The 22,574-nt window shown below is 42.7% G+C and overlaps 1 protein-coding gene across 1 annotated transcript in view; it reads right to left on the bottom strand.

The window, feature by feature from the left end:
- LOC147693316 (NACHT, LRR and PYD domains-containing protein 3-like) overlaps positions 1–22,574 on the bottom strand; it is a 1,315,468-nt gene that overhangs the window by 1,004,078 nt on the left and 288,816 nt on the right. Inside the window, exon 3 of the mRNA XM_086933670.1 lies at positions 110–151. Coding sequence (XP_086789796.1) covers positions 110–151 — 42 coding nt within the window. The remainder of the gene's footprint in view (positions 1–109; positions 152–22,574) is intronic.

Below are 22,574 nucleotides of genomic sequence, written 5' to 3' on the forward strand. Positions count from 1 at the left end.
CCTAACAGGATCGTTTAGGACACTCAATCATTTACAAAAATATTCAATGCTTTTTCTTGGCTCCTTAGGAATACAAAGGAAGTGGAACATAATAATTTATATATCTTACCTTCCACATCTGATCCATACAGTTTGACTTTATTATTGTAGTCTGAAAAAAAGAAAAGTGAAAATCCATTGTACAAATTTATCAAGGTAGTACACAACATATATCATACAACAGGCCAATAGTGCAGAGGTGAGTCTTGGTAGCTGTATAAGGTATTTTGTCAGAATATCTTTTTCCTGTATGCTATAGACTTTATATGTTTGTATCTTGTATCTTCTTCTCTTGTAAGGTCCTTGCTCAGCCTTCCTTTTCTTTCGTTTACTTCTAGGTTTCTCTCTTACGTGGGACTGGAGACCCTCAGAATAGAAACAAGGTCAGATACGTTTCTCACCTATGCCTTTCCTATGTAATTCCTTATGCTTTACTTTCACCTTTCTTCTATTCTTCCTGTCCTTTTCTGTTTCCTTTTCATTTATGAGGGTTCTCTGGGTAATTCCTCTGACCCTGTCCTCCTTTCCCTGTTTGAACTACAAGTAAATCAACAAGAGAGGAAGGGTCAAAAGACACTCTTATACCCCTAAAGCTACTTATACAAATCAACAAAAGAGTGACTAGGACAATCAAAGTACAAAAAAGGAAGGAACTAGGTAAAAGGTAGTGAAATCATAAATTGAAGAGATTACTATCAGCTAGGCCCGAGTGATATACCCAAAAGGAACAGTATAGAAGTGGGTTAGACGTGTACAGAAAAAGAACCCTCAGGCACCAACTGAAAGTTGGTTGCCAGTTGTCTTCATTGGGTTCTTGTTTGGAAAGTTATATCCAACAGTGAAAAGAAAGTGATTTAAAAGGAGTGCGGGCTACTTCCCAAACCTTTTTAATGAAGGGGTAGCTCTGACTCTGTTAAAAACAGTGAACAAGGACGGACATAGAGGAAATTAATTTGAACCAAAATGCCCTATACAAATTAAATATACACAACTAGGTCGACATGTTTCTGCTATCTGGAGCCAAAATTCAGCTCAGCATTCATCAGGACCAAGATAGACCTCACCTTGTCGGTGACGCACGCTAAGGCGTCACTGGTAAAGAAAAAAGGCGGGATATTAATAACAATTACAAACTTGAATGTAATTGGTTCGTAGGGACTTCTTCATGTGTCCCTGCATTAGGTGAATGACGCAAAATCTACAATACACAAAACACAGGAAAAGTCTGTAAGACACTCACCAATTAGAGTATACAGTGACTATAGAAAAAAAATTGCTTATCAAAGTGCATAAAATTTGAAAACCCACTTATGTCCTGTGAGAACATTTGTTTTTGTGAAACATTTACGAAAGGAAACCAAACTCCAAACTCACTTAGTCAGTGCTCGAATTCAGTCATCCAGTAAGACAATGATATATTTAGAAAAACATTCATAAAATACATCGTTTCAACTCAACAGTGTTGATAACCATACAATATTCTGCACGGCAGCGAACTCCTAAGGCGTCAGCTCTCAATTACAAATATTAAGCCAGGAAGGAGTATCAAAATAAATGATTAAATGATTGAATAAGTGCCCGTAACTGCTAAATAAATATCTAAAATACACCTCCGGTCACAAAGAATTTAATGAAAATACACTCACTCATGCGAGCGATATAAAAAGTCTCTTGGGCTCGTGGCGGGGGGTTATCTTCACGCCAGGAGCATCTGCAAGCGAATAAGAGGCTGAGTCAACAAACAGACACGTACTTAGTGCAGTTTCTTGGACAAGGTCCGAGTCGCAAAAAGAAAGGGTGCCGTCTAGACCAGGGAAGCTGCATACGCTGCGGAGCAAGAAAATAACCCAGCAGTGTTTGAAACCTACTTGCATCCCGGCGGCTCCCCTCCAAAGCACCTAAATTGTCCACAGCCACGGCCTGAATACAAAGAGGCCGGTGGAAAAGGGTCGGTTAAGTCTTTACGTGACCGACGTGACCTGATCACGTGACATGTAGCTCCCTTCGGTAATATTAAAGGAGTCGTACTGAATTATATGCATAACCGGCCTTACCCTTCTAACTGGGAATGAAAAGGCAAACTACAAAGAAAAACGTGAAAAATCATGGTTTAGATGTTTTACCATGAATATGTTAGGATCATTTTACCTGTCATTTCTAAACAGAACTGGATAAGTCTATTTGTCAGTAACATGCCCTCTTAATTCCTAACGAGTTGTAATCGTGGACATTTAATATAGATAAAGGCTAAGCGCAAAGCCGTTCGTTATGTCATCTGACCTCTTAATTCCTAACCAGTTGTAATAGTAGACAATGATTTTAGGAAATTACTTTTATATAGATAAAAGCTGTAGGGAAAACCGTACAATATGTCATTTGGCCTCATTAGTCCAAATGTAACACTGTAGGCTGGGAAAAACCCAAAGAGCCCCAACCGCAGCATCAAAGGATAAGATGTCACCAAACATTTAAACATCAGGGTCGAAGTCTATGAGGGAAAAGAGGGAAGACTTTCCCGTCGCATTACTGTACCCCAGGGAATCGCATCGTTGAGTCCCTGGGTGTGTGTGGACAGACGGTATATCCATCTTTGTTCCTTCTCAAAAATATTCTTTTCACTGCTCTGGCTCAGTTGCTCAATCACCGTCCATCTAACATCATTAGACAGTGGCCAAATTCCAAAAAGTGGGCAGTAAGTTTTGTGGTGTTCTTGCGGCATCTCACATTGCTGCGATGCTCCCCAATGCGCAATTTTATTTTCCTCGTCGTTATCCCTACATATCTTAGGTTGCAGGGACAACTCACAAGGTAAAAAACATTGCTCGAATTGCAATCTGTGTGTCCTCTGAGATGCCAGATTTTGCCCTCCTCCAGATGTAATGTCTTAGTGGCAGTAGTGAGATGGCAAACACTGCACCCTCCACACGGGTAGTGGCCGTTGACAGAAGGAAGACCCCAAGTTGTAAGTACATTGTTTTCCTGAATTGCAGGGTTCAATCTTGGCCGGGTATGAACGAGAGCATCTCGAAGACTCCTCTCACGTTTGTAAGAAAAAAGCGGGTTTTGCCAGTCTCTCCCATTACTGGTTAGAATGCGCCAGTGTTTGTTTATACACCGGCTCACAGCATTAGATATATTGCTGTAAGTGGTGACACATGTCAATGGGGTATCTGCTTCGCCATCCTTAATGTAATCCTCTAAGAGGGCTTCTCTATTTTGATTTTTTGCCCTTTTGAGGCTTTTTTTCAAGATGTTTCTCGGGTAACCTCTATTGAGGAGTTTAGTTGTAAGATCCTCCGCCTGTGAGTTGAAATCATTCAAATTTCTACAGTTTCTACGAATACGTAGCTATTGGCCGAAGGGTAGATTCTCCCGTAAGGGACGTGGGTGAAAGCTTGAAAAATGGAGAAGATTATTTTTATTGGTAGGTTTGTAATAAGTTTTGGTAGTCAGATGGTTATCCTCCCTAGTTATTACAACGTCCAAAAAGACGATAGAGTTAGGATGGTACTGATGGGTAAATTTAAGATGGGGGTCACAGGTATTCACCCAATCAAAAAATGCCAGTAGGCTCTCTTCCGAGCCCTTCCAGATGACAAGCACATCATCAATGTACCTCTGCCACAGGATAACATTGAGAATGTAGGGATTGGTTTCCGAAAAGATATGTGTCCGCTCGAAATTGTGCACATACAAACCCGCAATGCTGGGGGCAAATGTGCTGCCCATTGAAGTACCCGTCTTCTGTAGGTAGATGGTATTTTCATATTGGAAAAAATTCTGTTTGAGGGCTAATGTAGCACACTCAATTACAAAAGTACGGGAAGTTGTATAGTCCCAGGTACTCTGTTCTAGGACATCTGCCAATACTTTGAGGGTCGCATCCTGCGGAATGCAGTTATATAAGCTCTCAATATCAAGTAATACCAGAAAGCATTGTTCTTCTGGTAGTTGGACATTTAGAAGCAATGAAAGCAGACTTTTAGTATCTTTTATATATGTACTGGTGGTTTGTACGAGAGGTTTAAAGAAAAAATCGCAGTACTTGGAAAGTGGTTCCAACAAGGAGCCAATACCGAAAACTATTGGTCTTCCTGGGGGGGGAAGGCGGTTTTTATGGGTTTTCGGTAAAGTGTAAAAGTATAGGATTTTGCCATCAGAGTTGGTTAAAAAGTCTGCTTCATGTTTGTCTATGTAACCATCCCTCTCTGCTGTCATAACCAGCTCCAATATTTCATCCTTAAGAAAGGGTGAAGGGTCCTGTTGAAGAGTGGAGTAGTTTGTTGTATCGCCTAAAAGGCGTCTACACTCCTGATCATAAGTGGTGGCATCCTGGATAACGATGCCACCCCCTTTATCGGCACTCTTGATGACGATATCTCTATTTTGTTGTAATGACTGTATGGCTTTGTATTCACCAGCTGTGAGATTTTTAAAAGGTACTGGTTCCTACAAAGACTCAACCTCAAGTGATACCGCTTACTCAACGGCAATAATATCAGCAGATACTGTATGCAGTGGTGGCATAAAAGAAGACCTCTTCCTGAAATTAGTGTCACTGTTGGTAGCCTGATTCTCTGATGTATTTTGATGTTCAAAAAAGGTTTTCAACCTAAGTTTTCTAGAGAAATCACTTAATTCGCACTGAAGTTTGAAGCGATCAAGACGTGGCGTTGGTATAAAGCCTAATCCTTTTTCCAAAACTGAAGTTTCATCAGTGCTCAAAGTGATTTTGGATAGGTTTGTGATCAGGGATTTACATTGCTGGGCCCCGCCCTCTGGTCCTGGGTTTTGCTCCGTGTGTTGTCGCCCACGGAGTCCATCAGGCCCCAGTGTACTTGGTTTTCTCCTCTCTGTGTTTGGTTTGATCCTCTCATCCTGCCCCTGCCCCTCCGGCCAAACCCTAAAAAAGGCTGCAGGAACATATTCTGTTGGAAATGTTGGGGTAGTGGAGCAAAAGGTGAATTCCAGCCCATATGTGGGGGATAAGGTGGTTGGTTATAAGGGTTTGGGTAAAAACCTGCAATAACTTGTTGTTGGCATGAGAACCACTGAGGAATATTATGGGCTCTCCTCCCTCGTCCCCTCCCACGTGGTTTGTTTCCCCTGCTACCTGTGCTCGATCCACTAGAATTAGAATCATCGGAAGCATCGGAATTGTAATTAGTCCGATCTGGGGGGGTGTATTCTGAGCTGGCATATGCATAAGTCTTTTCATACGACCATTTTTTTTAGATCTTTTTGAAATTTGGCCACCTTAGATTGGGCAAGATTTTCTTTATACTCGTTCAACTCTTTGTTGAACTCTTCGAGTTTCTTCTTAAAACCAATGATCATAGCTTTTATGTGGGTTTCAGTTTCCTGTATTTCTACTAAAAGGGCTTCTGACAGACGCATGGCAGTTTTAATAATTAAAATCGCCCAATCATGTGTGCAGTGCCATGCAATTTGTGCCCATTCCTTCCTGAAGACACTGTCTTCCAGGAAGATATGGGGAGCATTGGTCACTAGAAGACCCTTAGGCGCCATTTTGTTGGTCAAATATTCTTTCATCATTGTGCCATGTAAAATGGCTCTGATGCGACTGCGCTTCTGTTCGCCCAATTTGTCCCAATCAGAGGTTTGGGATATGGTCTGAGCGACTAAAAGGTCAGGAAAGAGAGTAGGATCATTTAAAATAGCATCTGCCTCCTCTCTCGAGAAGGAGAGGCCTGAAGCTTCCATGTGGAGGGTGTGTAAATGGAGCACTTATTCAATCTGTAAAATTAAACTCTCGCAGCTGTACGCTGCCGAGATCAAATAAATCAACAAGAGAGGAAGGGTCAAGAGACACTCTTATACCCCTAAAGCTACTTATACAAATCCACAAAAGAGTGACTAGGACAATCAAAGTACAAAAAAGGAAGGAACTAGGTAAAAGGTAGTGAAATCATAAATTGAAGAGATTACTACCAGCTAGGCCCGAGTGATATACCCAGAAGGAACAGTATAGAAGTGGGTTAGACGTGTACAGAAAAAGAACCCTCAGGCACCAACTGAAAGTCATTTGCCAGTTGTCTTCATTGGGTTCTTGTTTGGAAAATTATATCCAACAGTGAAAAGAAAGTGATTTAAAAGGAGTGCGGGCTACTCTCCAAACCTTTTTAATGAAGGGGTAGCTCTGACTCTGTTAAAAACAGTGAACAAGGACGCACATAGAGGAAATTAGTTTGAACCAAAATGTCCTATACAAATTAAATATACACAAATGCACTTTGATAAGCAAAAAAAATTTCTATGGTCACTGTATACTCTAATTGGTGAGTGTTCCTTCCTTTTTTGTACTTTGATTGTCCTGTTTGAACTACGCCTCAAACCGGAAATGCAAACAAAAAAACATAAACATCTGAGAAGTCCCACTCTTCTTTTGCCAAGCGTCTCTCACTTTCTTAGTAAAACATAAATGAACTAGCCACTTTTTTGGGCCCACATATCATGGAGTTCCTTTCATTCCTAACTAAATTAGAATACAAGGGGATGGATGTATCCTACCACTGGTCTAAAGGAGAATTCTTGCTCGCCACCACCCTATGAGGCAGCTATCTCAATTCCAATATACAGGTACTCACCTGACTCAACTACGCTCCCTGGTGAGCATGGCTGGAGCTGAGTGCCTCTCCAGTTCCCACTCTCCTAGGAGTCACAGTGGATTGATAGCCGGCGTTAGAACTGCTGGCCTTAGGTTGGTCTTCCCTCAAACATTTTGCCTACTTACCTACAATTTTTGCTGGATTTTGGCTTCTGTTGGTCTTGAGATTATGTACTTTTTACCACTGATAAGAAGTACTAACATGTTTGTGTTCACTCCTCTAAACATGACATGATTGGCATATTCCTAACTGGCAGATTTAATGTACTTATATACGCCACTTGTAGAAAGGTTCACCATATACCCGTGGCCTGTGAACTAAATGCTACAAGTGGCCCTGCAGCACTGCTTATGCCACCCAGTTTGTAGCACCCTAAAACAGGTCCCAGGCCTGCCATTGCAGCCTCAATGAAGTGTTGCGCTGCCATGTCAACTTAGCATTAAAATCCCTTTGCCAAGCCTTAAACTCCCCTTATTACATATAGGTCACCCTTAAGGTATGTCTACATAGCCCATAGGGCAGTTTGCTGTGTAAGTTAAAGGTTGGATGTGTACTCATAAGTTTTACATGTCCTGTTGGGAAAAACTCCCAAATTCATTTTTCATTTCTGTGAGGCCAAAACCTCCCATTGGACAACATTGGGGATTTGTTATTACATCGAATAGACGGTAATTCATAATTGAGAGAGGGTAGATATTTCATGTTTGATACCTATGACATTGTAAGGATAAACCATCTTTTATGATAAAGATGGATTTTTCATTGCAATTATGAAAATGCCAAATTGTCGAAAGTTCAGTGAAAAATACACAGCTGGAATGCACTCAAAGATTCTAATTTAAACAAATGTGGTCATTTACACAAACTTGGGTAAACTTTTTTGAGAAATTGTGTGTGCACCAGGTAAGGGGCTATGCAGGCCACCTAATTCAAAATGAAAAGAAAATGCCCAGATCTGTTTCCAGGAGTGCGCAGTGCACAACCAACAAGTTACATTAAAGTGTACAAACCGTAGTCCAAACAATCACAAAATAGTACTGTACTCTTAAGTAAACAACAGTATTCCAAACAATTTTTCACAAAATCCAAAGTTGAGAATGAGATCTTCAAACCATAAAGTTGATTGAAATCTGCTTTATTCTTGATCATCGCAGATGAATATGAAGTTCAAAAAGGTTGGCAAACAATGCAGCTTATAATCAGCATATAGTAACAAAACTTAACATGTCCCCATGCATTTCAGGCTTTTAACATAAGCCCTTCATCAGGAGTATCTGCAATATATCAATACATTGATTTTAATGAAGAGTGTGAAGCAACTTGCAGATAACATTAATCAGCTAACATTTAGGCTCACGAAAAAAGCAGGAAAAAGCAACTGAGAGAATGACTTATAGAACTGCCTACCACAGCGTATTAATTCGTCACTGTGCCACATAACAAAATAATTAATGTGAAAAAAGAAAAAAAGACGACGAGAAGCGAGCCTTGGTGATCAAGCGTGACCTAAAGCTTGAAAAATGGTGCGTGGTGTTAGTAACAAGTGTGGAAAAACACGAGAGTAAAGATGTGAAGAATATTAATCATACCTTAAATGCTTGAGTGCTCACACTCAAAGCAGAAACGGAACTCAGTGGAAAACCACTGTACTCTGCCAAAAAAATACAATGCAACCATATGTGTCTTAAATGCAAAAAAACAAAGGAACGCCAGAAAGGCACTTCAGCGCTTAGTTTAAAAGAAGTGACTATCAGCGAACTGACTTAGTGAACAATAACATGACAGCCGCGGTCCGTCCATTCGGGCGTAGGGGCGTAGCCCCACTAAGCCTGGTGGACGCACCTGCGGCTGCAGCAGAGAGAGAGCACCAAATAAATAAATGCAGCGCTTCATCGGGTGTTCCGACCGGGACAGACCCGATGGAATAGGGAGTGTGCAGGGGGTGGGGCTGGGTTAGTGTCTGGCAGGGGGTGGGGCTGGGTTAGTGTCTGACTCGACTGACTCAGGCTGCGCATGCGATATTCAGGAGGAAACTTGCCCGCGCATGCGCTTCAGCCGTCAACTTCGTCAAGTTGACTGAGAGGGAGGGGGGTGTGTTTTTTGCTGGGTCGTCCTTTTGAGAAGGCGCCAGGGCGAGTAGACTGTGGGCCCCCCTAGCCAATCCTGGCGCTTATGCAGCGCCAGGATTGGCTGGCCCACCGCGCCGAAATACAGGCAATCCATTATTGGATGCCGCGCGTGGGCAGGCTCAGCATTGGCCATGATTCTGGAGGAGACTCTTGAAAAGAAGTTACCACAGTCAGGTAGGAATTAAACTTCTTGTAATTATAGTCTTGAATATAGTTTAGAAAATATTCTGCACTTTGTTTATTGTGTATGAGGCTTTAAGTTCTGTTAAATAAAAATGAATAAACTGCAGCTCGTGTATTTCCTTGAAGGAGTGCTCTTAAGCGTGAATGGAATCTAATGATTGATGAGCTGTCACTGGTGTTATCTGTATTCAGGAGTGCGTGAGCTTAATTGTTCTGGGAGACTTTGAAAACTGAAGAACAAATGCAGAGCACGTATTTCCTTGAGCTCGTGAACCCGAGCGTGATGAGAATAGTTGACTAATTGAGAATATTCTGTAGCAGGGTTTCCGTTCTCCCACAGAACTGTGCACAGAGATCTAGAACCTGGGTGAGTCAGGGTGACCCAGAACTCACCTTTGTTTCAGAAATCCCCTTACCAAGCTAGCTACAGTGTCTCATCGGTAGTAAATACTTCCCAATGACTTAGACAATCCAGAACATGAACTTAGAATACCTCAGGTATCGTGGAACATATGAACACTCTTTCGTTATATAATCATTACAAACCGAAACTGGGAGGCAGAGAACACACGTGCAAGTTTGAAATGTTTATTTTTCGATGCAACATTCTCAAACGCAGTATCTTGTATAATATCAACATACATATTATAAAAATCAGAGTTAGCAGCATAGTCACTAATCCACAATAAGCAAAAGGTGATAGCATGTTATGATGCAAAAATCTATAGAATATGTATCACCTATATTTCGCGCACCCTAATTAGCATATTATATTATATCTAAGAAGGTCTCATCTGGGTTCTTAGCAGGGCGGACCCATACCTCTAATTCTCAGTAGGAGGAGATCACATCAACCGCTACCAGCTCTCAGCATGCGAAGCATCAAGTGTGTTCTTTCATTCCCTGTAACTCTATCTTAAACCCACGTAGAGCCCAATTTTGGCAGAAACATTATTTGTGTTATGACTAACGTGGTGCGAGGATCAGGCCTTCAGCAACCTTGTGTTAGGTTATTCTTAGAGTGTGCAGTTCTCAGTGTACAGACAGTTGTACCAAAATGTACCAAGCACGACTGATACCAGGGAAATAACATATTATTTCTCAAATAAATCACATCTTTCGTATAGGTTAAAAGCTACAATAACAATTAGGTGTTGTGTGCAAACCGAAGCAGAAAGAAAATATGTTGTTTAAACATTTAATAAGCACATGCTAACTTAACACAATATATAGAAACTTAGTAACCATATGACACCCCCGCAATCATCCGAGGACCGGTAAAAAGAAAAAATATAAGCCAATACTCTATGAGAGGCAAGACATGAAAGCAGAGTTCAATGATATTGAGCCAAGCTAAATGTATGCAAATGTATGTAAAATCCAAAAACAAAATTCATGAATGAAATGCCTATAGTGGCCACACAAAATATAAAAAGTCGAACTTAAGGCCTACTCTCAGTTAATAGGCCCAGAACATATGAAAAATTCGAATGTTCGTATTGAAAAAAGGCACCATTCAGAATTACTAAAAAGTCACGTGCCATAATGATGGAAGTCTTCAAAGTCACTCATGGTTGAATGAATATGCAAAATAGGTAGCTACAGCCTCCAACATGAAATCACTGTCATCATCCGAAAACAGTTCAGCCATCCAATTAAGCAATGGGAAAGAACATACGTGCTCCTCCAACACCGATTCCTCTAGCAACATCAGAGGACAACTCAGTGGGTTCTCGAGAACGCTCTGTGCCAGAAAGTCATGCGCCGCTGCGAATATGTCCCACTGACCCATTAGTCCATGCATCGCTGCCACAGCCATAACCCTTTCGCCAGAACAGACCAGCTCGTGAGCCACTACGGGGTACATCAGCTGATCAAAGTTGACGTCAGGAGAAGTCGGTAAACAGAGACACAAATCAATGGCCCAGTCGAAATCACAGCTCAGGCAATGAAACACGGGCTGGACACATGTGAAATAGGAAAATCTGAAGGATAATCCAAAAGCCGTGCTTAAAGTCGCAAGCGGCAGGGAGCCATAGTAATCAAGCATCCGGTTGTGAAACTGCATCAGTAGGGGCTGAGCGTTTCCTTGCGCAGGATGGGCATCCATGTTTTATAAAGTAAAATATCACGAACGCCTGCAGCCAAAGCCAGCAAAACAGGAAATCCGCCAAACAGGCTAGCGAAAATAGAATGAAAGAACGCAGGGATAATACCAAATACTTTTTCAAATGTAGTCACGAGACCACTGCTAACCATTTTAAAAAAATGAGCCAGGCTCGTTGTGGAGGAGGCATTGAAGATTTGATGAACCAGCTCGCAGAAATGAAACGGCAAATGAGTACTTAAAAGTGCCTGTACTTCTGTGCGTGTGTTTGCTATATGAAGGACATAAGTTTCGCGGGCAGAGCTCAGGGCCACCTGCTTTTGAGACAATAGGGCTCTTATACGGCCTAAACCATTGAACTCAGCTTTCAAGGTTGGTATTCTTGGCCAAATTAAAACATCTGAATTCCCATGCGTGGGTGGATATAACACATTCTTGCAGCAAACCACCCTTTCTGACACGGTAACCACATATGCGATACCGGCCTCTAACCCACAACAAAATTCGTTATTCAAAAGTAAATAACTACCGTTGGACAACAAAGTGAACGTGGGAACTATTGCAGGAACTGGTGTCCCTTTCAAAACACAGGCCAAATTAGGTTTGTCCTGATTACAAGAGCCATGCAACTGGATGTGTCTGCATATTAGTGAGCGGTCAGGTGACTGTGTACATTCTTCACCATTCAAATTCACTTCATATCCCTCTTTTAGGCATCTATAAGTGTATGGTAAAGACCATGTCTCATGGAGAAAAGCACTGCCTAATGGTTCATATCGCCCAATGGCTATATATTTCATACAATTTGTAAATTTATACAAAGCAAAAGGTAAGGTAATAACACCATGGATAAGCCATGTAGCAGCGGTCACCTCAGCCACAGAAAAAGGCAAGGATTCTAATTTTTCAATGTGTAACATAGAAAATGTCGCATCTCTCATTGATAGCATGCGCTGTTTTTCAGTCAGATTAAATGGGGCAAATAGTGATGAGACGTTCATAAAATTCCAAGGCACTCGACCAGACTTAAGAGTTTGTAGTGTCCAAGCAAACTGCATCACAGATTGTAATTGATTTTGACCATGATATAACACGGACACTTCATCATGTACAATGTCAACAACAGAAGACACAATATTGTTTAACGTGTAAATTCGGGAAGAAAGCGTGTTAATACTGTTATCAACAACTGCAAGCACCTTTTCTAAATTTGCTTGATCAATAGCTCTCAGGCGTTTAGCAGCCTCAACCTGGGTAACTTTCCAAATTTCATTGTAAATCGCATACAGCCATCGTTTAGATCTACCTTTAGCTGGGCCTTTTATAAAATCGTTCAAATCCACATTATCATTCAATAGAGACAGATGTAGTTTAACTGCAGCTAACGTGGAATGTTGTAACCAATTCAGACACAGCTTCCCCACAGAATAAGTCGTGACAGTATAGTCTTCTTCAAAACGGGGATCGAGTCTGACTTCTGTGAACCCCTCAGCCAAACCCAGAAAACGGCGTTGGCAAGAATCAGCACTTCTATGCCACACTAGCCAACCCTTGGAATCCAAACCGGAAATGTTAAAAGACGAATTGTGTAAAAGAGTTTGCAACTCATGAATGGACAAATCAGTAAAATTACCCCAACCTGTATATTCCTCTAAATCTGGGATGGTCGGTGTGTTTAATTTTTTAGAAGTAGCCAATCCAAAGCATGTTGTTTGTAAAATGGTTGAATTTAAAAACAACATGTGATTCGGGATGAGACATGCACGGTGCAAAGCCTCAGTGCCTTGTACCTGCCAATCTTTGGTACCCCAAACCGATTTAAGGTCAATTGTTCCTTTCCAAAACTCGTAGCCATCTACAGCCAACCTGTCTAGAAAGGACTTCGAATACAGCAATTTTGTATCGGTCTAACTTTGGACATGGGCTTTTGTGTCATTTTAAAATAGAATGACTCGGGATTTGATTGATTAAAGTCTGTAAAATAGGAGTATTTTTTCAGAAACGTATTGGAGCTGCCACCGAATGGAGCAGGGCAGTGTTCCCATTGTGTATAATTTACAGCAACCCTCCTGGAACTTGTTTTATGTAAAAAATGATTACCATAGTGTTGAAAACAAAACAAATCGCCATAATGAATAGAGTCTGTATACAGATCCTCAGCATCCAAGGCAGCATAATACTTCAAATCAGAGAATAATGCTTCTACGGCCTGAATATCCCAATCATCAGAATGTATATTTTGTTTAATTACATTTCCCATGTTTACTCTAAGCACATTTGGAACATTAATCACTTCAGTGGGCCCATGTATCTGAAACCTAACCGCATCCCACACAATCCCATCAAGGACGGGCCAAGCAGTAATGTTAACTGTATTTAAGTTTCGTTTCAGTCTGTGCGCTGAATGTGAAGAGGAAAGAGGGGCCAATGTTCCATTAAGGTACCGAATTCCTGTTCTTTCTTTAACGTAGTGACCATCAATCAGACGGAAAAAATAAAACACAAAACCAATTGACATAAAAAGATAAAATGAAAATAGGATCAACCAAATGTATGTCCAAGGGGGAATTAAAAAAATGTTTTTTAAACAACGTGGCATATCTTGCAATGTTTGAGGGTTTCTTTGAAGGTTCCGAATCAGAGTCAAAAGAGAATCTGGACTGGTTGGCCAAACGGGTCTGCAAATCAGGCATCGATAAATCAGCAGGATAAGTGTAGTTCAGCTCATCAATGTTAGTAACAGGAATAGTATTTAACAAAGGACTGGATATGGCAGGCATCTCGAGGGACACCTCCTGTTCTGCGCCAGATGTTATTGCTAGTACAGAGTGCCTCACCATGGAAGGACAGGATACAGCCGGTGTCATGCTATGAAGAATCGGCCATCCTGTGTGTCCTGACATTGTCAATAGAAATAAATCTGTTTTCCTTACGACCAGGAAGTGGTGGTAAAATGACTGTTCTTGTGCCCTTCACTCCAAGAACTCGAACCGGTGCTCGATATGAGGGACCAAACTCTTTCTTGTTATCGATCTTCTCTCGAACTAGTTCTCCAACTTGGGGTAGCCAGCCAACTACCGGGATCTGCAGCGCATCATCCGATGTGGAGGGCAAATGTTCCTTTGCAAGACTGTCTCTGGTCTTTTGTAGATTCTGTAAAACATTGCAATGTTCATCTACGTCAAAGGCCGTGGCCTGGGCCTTGTAGTCCAGCCCATCGAGGTCAGGGACATACATCTTGATACCAAAGAGCATTTCGTATGGGGTCCGCCCACCCAGAGACCTTCTAGGGAGATTATTAAGCGCACGCTGCACGCCTATGAGGTGGGCTAACCAGTTTCTGCCAGTGCCTATAACTCGAGCTGTCAAAGATTGCTTTAATTCGCGGTTCATTCGTTCAACTACACTGTTACCCTCGGGTCTGTAGGGACTCAAAAATTTGACTTGGACCCCCATCGAAACCATAGCATCCTTATATGCCTTAGAGGCAAAAGCCGGACCCTGATCCGAATGGAAGGTACCACAGGCAAAAATTCCCACAAAGACTCGCAAATCCTTTATGACAGTACGTGAATCAGCGCTTCGATGTGGCCATACCCACACAAAGCGTGTGCATGAATCTACTGCTACTAAGATGTACTTGTACGCAGTATCAGAAGAGAATGGACCTCAGTGATCCAAATAAACGCATCCAAGTGGTTTATTCGAGATGTACAACTGTGTCTGAGGCGGACGCGCAGCAGTTGAAGGCTTAATCTGCTGGCAAATGTCACATTGAAGAACATATTCACGCGTCTGTTTCTACAGCCCCCGCCACCAGAACCTTTGTTGTAGCTGAGTTACAGTGGCTGAGACGCCCGCATGCGCAGACGCCACACCTTCATGAGCCACTGCAATCAAAACAGCCCTGCGATCTGAGTTGGGAACTAGACGTTCGCCAACATCAGGGATTTTCACATAAGGAACCTTATCGGGACTTAAGTGGTATGTGTATTTAGAAGGGAACCCCGCAGGATATTTACTTCCCTTCTCTGTTGCAGCAACTGCTGCCAAGATGTCATCATCTATTTTGCTTTTGGACCTCGTGACTGCTGCAACTAAGTATTTTGATACCGCTGACTTCGCTGCTTCATCAGCAAGCGAATTGCCAACAGCGTGGACCCCCACGCGCTGATGACCGAGAGTATGAATCACAAACACGAGTGGCAGCTTCTCTTTAAGTTCCGCCACTCGGACCCAGATCATTTTATGTTTTATTGTGCTACCTTTGGAATCACAAAATTCATTCTGAATCCAAAAGAACAAGTTTTCATTGTAAGACTGGACACAGTAGTAAGAGTCACTTACGATCAAAGTTGTCACACTAGGATCTGCGTACTCCAATGCAAGCATCAGAGCACGAAGCTCTGCTAATTGTGCGGTGCAGTCCCCAAGCGTCTGCGTGTGCACGACACTGGACTTGAACTCATCGTTCACCATGGCACCGACCACAATGGCGCAAGCGGAAACGTAGGCATGTTTAGAGCCATGCGCAACCTGCGCCGAACCATCAGTGTAAATGATGCAATGGAAATCCTCCAACGGCCGCATTGCTAAAGGAGCAGGATGAACAAATTCATACTGTAAATACTCCTGCGACCGTAAAGTGGCGTCAAATATAAACGTGACATCTTGTGACGTCAAGGATGCAGCCCATTGAATCCACCAAGGGTGCAAAGCTTTTGAATTTGGTACACTGGCTTTCGTAACCTCCTCTAAGGCAGGACACGGGGTAACAACCAAACAAGCGTTTTCCTTGTGACAGGGCACGTTCCTTAAGAATCGCCATCTGCACAGCCGTCAAAACTTTTTCTACAGTGGAAAATCGCAGTTCAGCCGAAGTGTACAAGTGTGACTTGTAAGCAATAGGTACTGTATCTCCTTCATTAAAAGTTAGGTATGTGAAACCCTCCGCCCCAGGGATAATCCTCATCACCAGGTTGGTCTGGTTATCACGAGTCTGTAAGTATTCAGAAGCGAGCAGATCAGCCTGCAAAGACTGCAGAATGGCCGAATGCTCAGGCAGCCAGCATGATTTGGAAAAATACGGTTGTATCAAAGCATACAAAGGCTTGATACGCTGGGCATATTCCGGAATGTATGTCCTTCCGAAATTCAGAAAGCCCAGTAGAGATTGTAATTTTTTCAGTGTTGTCGGAGAGCGCAACTGTGCGCACTTCTCCAGGAAATGGGGTGCTAAACCCTTCCCCTCATTGTTAAGCTCGTAACCAAGAAACAACACTGTGTACTCTGCAATGTGCGACTTTGCAAAGTTAAACTTGTAACCTATGTCAGCAAAGTTACAAATTATGCTATTTACTCGACACAGATGCTCCCAAAGATCGTCGTCTGTTAGATAAATGTCATCCACATACGAACAAGCAACTGGGTCGAAGCTCTCCAGAAGAGAGACAATGCTGGCGGAGAATACTCCAGGACTGTTCTTATAGCCCATTGGGAGACGCCGAAACTTTTTTTGCACACCGCCGCATGTAAAACTGGTCCATTGGGAACTAGGACCATCTAATCTATGGGCATAAAAACCGTTGGAAATGTCAAGCGTGGTTTTAAACCGTTTACGCTCAAGACTATTCACTAACGCAAGCCATGAGTATTCTGTACTGCGCAGTTACGGCAATGCGAGTTCAAATGCCTATAATCCAAAACCAAACGATATGAGCCGTCTGGCTTGTTTACAGTAAACAGGGGGTTATTCATCGGTGACACACACGTTTCAATTACACCTTGATATTCCAATTGTTCAAGGATAGCCGCGACTGAAGCTTTGGCTTCACGCCGTATGGGATATTGAGGTTGAGGCTGGGGCTGAGACCGTAAAGGAATCTCGTGGCTCGGTGACAATTTATCTTAGCCACATTGATTACGGTACACAGCCGGCGCAAGCGCCAGAGCCCACTCTTCTGCAAAATGCAGCGCTTCCACTCTCTGCACAGTGTGCGCGAAGCTGGGCAGGATTACCTCCTCCCCTCGCGGAGCTGCGAGAACAAAAGGTGGGGGCCAGTCAGCCTCCGAAAGCAAAATGTCATACGTAGACGAGAGATTTTCCCAAAATACCCCTTTTACAGTTCGCTGCATGTCACCTTCAATTAACAGGACAATTTCAAAAAGACGTTCAGGGGGAGCAACATGCGTGTCAGCTGTTTCAATCACAACATAAGTATCAGTCGCTGTCACCTTCAACAGTGGACGGAGGGCCTCTCTCACTATGGTAATCTCTGCTGCGCTGTCCAGCAAGGTCAGAGCCCACGTCAGATTCCGAAGCCGCGTTCTCACTATCTGGGGCATAACGATGCGCTGTCAGGGCGGCGACTTTCTTCGTGGCAAACTGGGGTCTCTTGGGCGTAGAGCCTTCCTGCTGCTCTCCACTGTTTCGCGGGCGGGGTTGACCACGTCCGTGCTGGCCACCCCGGCCCCTGCCGCCCCCTCCACCACCGGTTGACGGAGCCGATGAGTCCTGAAAGGAACGAGGAGAGCGTTGGTCAGAAGCCTGAAATCTCTCAGGCGATTTAATCATCGCGCGGTCGCGCAAATCATAAACACGATCCGACTGCGCAGGCAACGGAGACGCAGGAGCAGAAACCTGTGTTTGTTGTTGTTGTTGCTTACCCTGATTCTGCTTTTTAGGCCAATTTTGCTTCTTGGACTTTTGTTGACCACTAGTTTCCGATGTCTGACCCTGGGGCTGTTTCTTCTCCTTATCAGGAAAAGCTTTAACCCCCTTCGCATTGCGGCCAACCATTTTGTAAGCGGCTACAATTATCCTTGCTAACCGTCGGGGTCGTTCGGCCTCTGGAACTAACGCCAATGCATTAGCCACCTGAAAGTTCACAGCATCCCTCTTGACATTCGCAAAGATCAGATCGCAAACCACATCAAAGGAGCCACACAGGCGCATACCCAATTCAACAGCCGACTCCGGTCCGTGTTCGTCTTGAACACGTTTAAGGACCCCACCTAGATTGGTCACAGACGGGGAGCCATAGCACCTCGAATAGACCGCTGCAAAAGTCTTGCCCCAGGTCTCACAGTCAACAAGTTCAGGAGCCAAATCCTTCGGCAAACTTAGTGTAAGAATCCGGTGTTTATCATCCGGACTCGTGTTGGGAAACACAGCTTCCAGCTGGCCGAATTTCTCAGCAAGCCAGAAAGGAAATTCATCCTTTTCCTGGGGCTTTTTACCCATCACGGAATTTACCATGACCGGATTGATTTTCAGACCAGCATGTTCTGCCCTAAGCTGTGCGCCCCGTGGGGCAGCGTCTTGAACATTACGGCTAGTGTAATGAACAAGCGCTCTAATCACTGCCACTGCGACTTCATGAAGCCGCCGCAGATCAGCCACGTTACAAGTGGCGCGTTGAGGGTGAGGAGTGAACCCAGCCAAAGCGGGCCAAGGTGTGCCCGGAATGGACAAAGGACCTAACCTTGAAGCCGACAATGAGTGTGGTAGGGCGCCACCAAACCAAACTCCATGCTGTCATGCATCAATAGGAACTTTCAGTGCCCTGTACGGAGTATACGCAGCCGGTACAGCTGTAGCAGTGTATTAATGGAACACTCCAGAATTAGCGTCCACTGGCGGAAACGTCACCCACGAATAAAACAGTTCGTACGGGTAAGCATGTTCCGCACTCACTACCAGAACGACAGCCAAGCCTTCCACAGGAACATCATACATCCGCAAATGGTCACGCACCGCAATGCGACTATGCTGCGGGATGTCCACGGCTTGTGCCATGTCAGCACAGGAAAGTGAAAACACAAAGATTACTTTGTAGCACAACTGGGTAGTAATTCAAAGAAACCTTTTACAGTTAGATTCAAGCTTGAAAAGGACCTATTTCAAAAATAGGTAGGTTTTTCCGACACTGCCGTTTTCCGGAAACGGGAATGAAGGCGTTAGGGTTTGAATGTTATACTACTCGAGTGTCATGATATAAGGCCAACCAACGTATGGGCGCCATGTAGCAGGGTTTCCGTTCTCCCACAGAACTGTGCACAGAGATCTAGAACCTGGGTGAGTCAGGGTGACCCAGAACTCACCTTTGTTTCAGAATCCCCTTACCAAGCTAGCTACAGTGTCTCATCGGTAGTAAATACTTCCCAATGACTTAGACAATCCAGACCATGAACTTAGAATACCTCAGGTATCGTGGAACACATGAACACTCTTTCGTTATATAATCATTACAAACCGAAACTGGGAGGCAGAGAACACACGTGCAAGTTTGAAATGTTTATTTTTCAATGCAACATTCTCAAACGCAGTATCTTGTATAATATCAACATACATATTATAAAAATCAGAGTTAGCAGCATAGTCACTAATCCATAATAAGCAAAAGGTGATAGCATGTTATGATGCAAAAATCTATAGAATATGTATCACCTATATTTCGCGCACCCTAATTAGCATATTATATTATATCTAAGAAGGTCTCATCTGGGTTCTTAGCAGGGCTGACCCATACCTCTAATTCTCAGTAGGAGGAGATCACATCAACCGCTACCAGCTCTCAGCATGCGAAGCATCAAGTGTGTTCTTTCATTCCCTGTAACTCTATCTTAAACCCACGTAGAGCCCAATTTTGGCAGAAACATTATTTGTGTTATGACTAACGTGGTGCGAGGATCAGGCCTTCAGCAACCTTGTGTTAGGTTATTCTTAGAGTGTGCAGTTCTCAGTGTACAGACAGTTGTACCAAAATGTACCAAGCACGACTGATACCAGGGCAATAACATATTATTTCTCAAATAAATCACATCTTTCATCTAGGTTAAAAGCTACAATAACAATTAGGTGTTGTGTGCAAACCGAAGCAGAAAGAAAATATGTCGTTTAAACATTTAATAAGCACATGCTAACTTAACACAATATATAGAAACTTAGTAACCATATGACAATTCTGTTTATGAACATGAAATACGATTAGTTTTATTTTCATACAGTTTGAAGTTCAGTGCGATAGAAATTCTTTCTTCTTTCGTCACGTTTATTTATGTGCGCTGTGTAATGCGTGCACATCACAGTTTAGGTAATTGCGCTGTTTAGAAAATGTGCGTTACTAGGCAACAGTTTAACAATGCCTGAACGCTTCCTGACAGATGGAGGCATGCACAAGATTACGTGATGACGTGCCTGTGGGGTCACCAGCAGAAGCAGGCAGTCTCGAGCCGAGCTGAACGCAGATAATATTTTAAGCGCTTTTATGACGAAAAAGGGCACATACCTCTTGAATTAGGTGATTAGTCCTTACAATTTACTGGATAGACACCAAGGATGAAGGATTTCGTCGAGAATGAAGAATCAATGTTCCCGGGCCGGACACAGCTGAAACCTTCAACAGTGCTTTGCCGACTTGAAACAGGAAACTGCACACGTGGTTGTCCTGTTGGCACCTCGTCGCCAGTGAAAAGAAGTTACCACAGTCAGGTAGGAATTAAACTTCTTTATTTATAGCCAACAGGACGGAGAGGTCAGGGATGCAACCTCTCTCTCTAAGCTCCAATCGTCCACACAGTAAGGGTTGGAACCCATTCTTGGCATGTGACACGTGTCGCTCTGTCATGTGGCATATGCCACAGCTGATGTGACATATGCCGAAGATTTTTAAATGGTTTTTTATGATTATCATTTGAGGATTTCCAAATGACTATCTTTCACTCTGCTAAAATAAATACAGTCTTTAAAAAAAGAAAAACTATTTAAAATAGACTTTCCCCAGGTGGGGGTTGAACCCTTGTTATAAGTACTCACAGACCATGTGACCTGCCCCTGTACCATCTGTTCTGCATGCATTATCTCAGCCCAAAGCCTTTGTGTCTTTCAAAAAGGGTGATGTCCTTTTTCTCTTTCAACGCTGGTTGACTTAGAGCATGCCACAAATGTACACTTGATTTTCGTTATTTATAAACAAAGCACCCTTCCTTCCTCCCATTCTGGCACTTGGCCCATTCATTTAGTTGTCTTACACAACCATTCCCAAAGTCTCATTCCACAAATTAAGGGATTTATTTCATAGCAAACCTGCCTCCCATTCCACGTGCCAGTGCATGTCACAAATCTCTGACATGCACTGGCTTGACTAAAAAGGACACACATCTCACAGACACTGCTAGGGGTGATTTACAAAAGGTAATCTTTCATTTGTGGAATTTAGAAAATAAATTAAAAAAATAAATAAAAAACGATTTTCCCCACCTGGGAATTGAACCCTGGTCTAAAAGGACTCATAGAGGTAGTGAATTGCCCCTGAACCAACTGCTCTGCATAGTTTTTCTCAGCCCAAAGCCTTTGTGTCTTTCAAAAAGGGTGATGTCCTTTTTCTCTTTCAACGCTGGTTTACTTAGAGCATGCCACAAATGTACACTTGATTTTCGTTATTTATAAACAAAGCGCCCTTCCTTCCTCCCATTCTGGCACTTGGCCCATGCATTTAGTTTTCTTACACAACCATTCCCAAAGTCTCATTCCACAAATTAAGGGATTTATTTCATAGCAAACCTGCCTCCCATTCCACGTGCCAGTGCATGTCACAAATCTCTGACATGCACTGGCTTGACTAAAAAGGACACAAATCTCACAGACACTGCTAGGGGTGATTTACTAAAGGTAATCTGTCATTTGTGGAATTTAGAAAATAAATTAAAAAATAAATAAAAAATGATTTTCCCCAGCTGGGAATTGAACCCTGGTCTAAAAGCACTCATAGAGGCAGTGAATTGCCCCTGTACCAACTGTTCTGCATAGTTTTTCTCACCCCAAAGCCTTTGTGTTTTTCAAAAAGGGTGATGTCCTTTTTCTCTTTCAACGCTGGTTTACTTACAGCATGCCACAAATATACACTTGATTTTCGTTATTTATAAACAAAGAGCCCTTCCTTCCTCCCATTCTGGCACTTGGCCCATGCATTTAGTTTTCTTACACAACCATTCCCAAAGTCTCATTCCACAAATTAAGGGATTTATGTAATAGCAAACCTGCCTCCCATTCCACGTGCCAGTGCATGTCACAAATCTCTGACATGCACTGGCTTGACTAAAAAGGACACAAATCTCACAGACACTGCTAGGGGTGATTTACAAAAGGTAATCTTTAATTTGTGGAATTTAGAAAATAAATTAAAAAAATAAATAAAAAACGATTTTCCCCAGCTGGGGATTGAACCAGGGTCTAAAAACACTGACAGCTGGTGTGAACTGCCAGTGAGCCATTGACTTTACTAGAATTTTCCTCAGCCAAAAGCCTAATTGTCATAAAAAAATGATGTCAGTCCCTTCTCTATTTCTATGGTGTCTTGTTTAGATGCTGGAAATGCACTATGACTAAGGAGGCCATAGTTCTCCCAGATACTGCTAGGGGGTGATTTACAAAGCCACAGCTTTCATTTGTGGAATTTAGAAAATAAATAAAAATAAAAATAAAGA

Source organism: Lissotriton vulgaris, chromosome 8 (assembly GCF_964263255.1).
Source record: "Lissotriton vulgaris chromosome 8, aLisVul1.2, whole genome shotgun sequence".
In the NCBI taxonomy this organism is placed as follows: Eukaryota; Metazoa; Chordata; class Amphibia; order Caudata; family Salamandridae; genus Lissotriton; species Lissotriton vulgaris.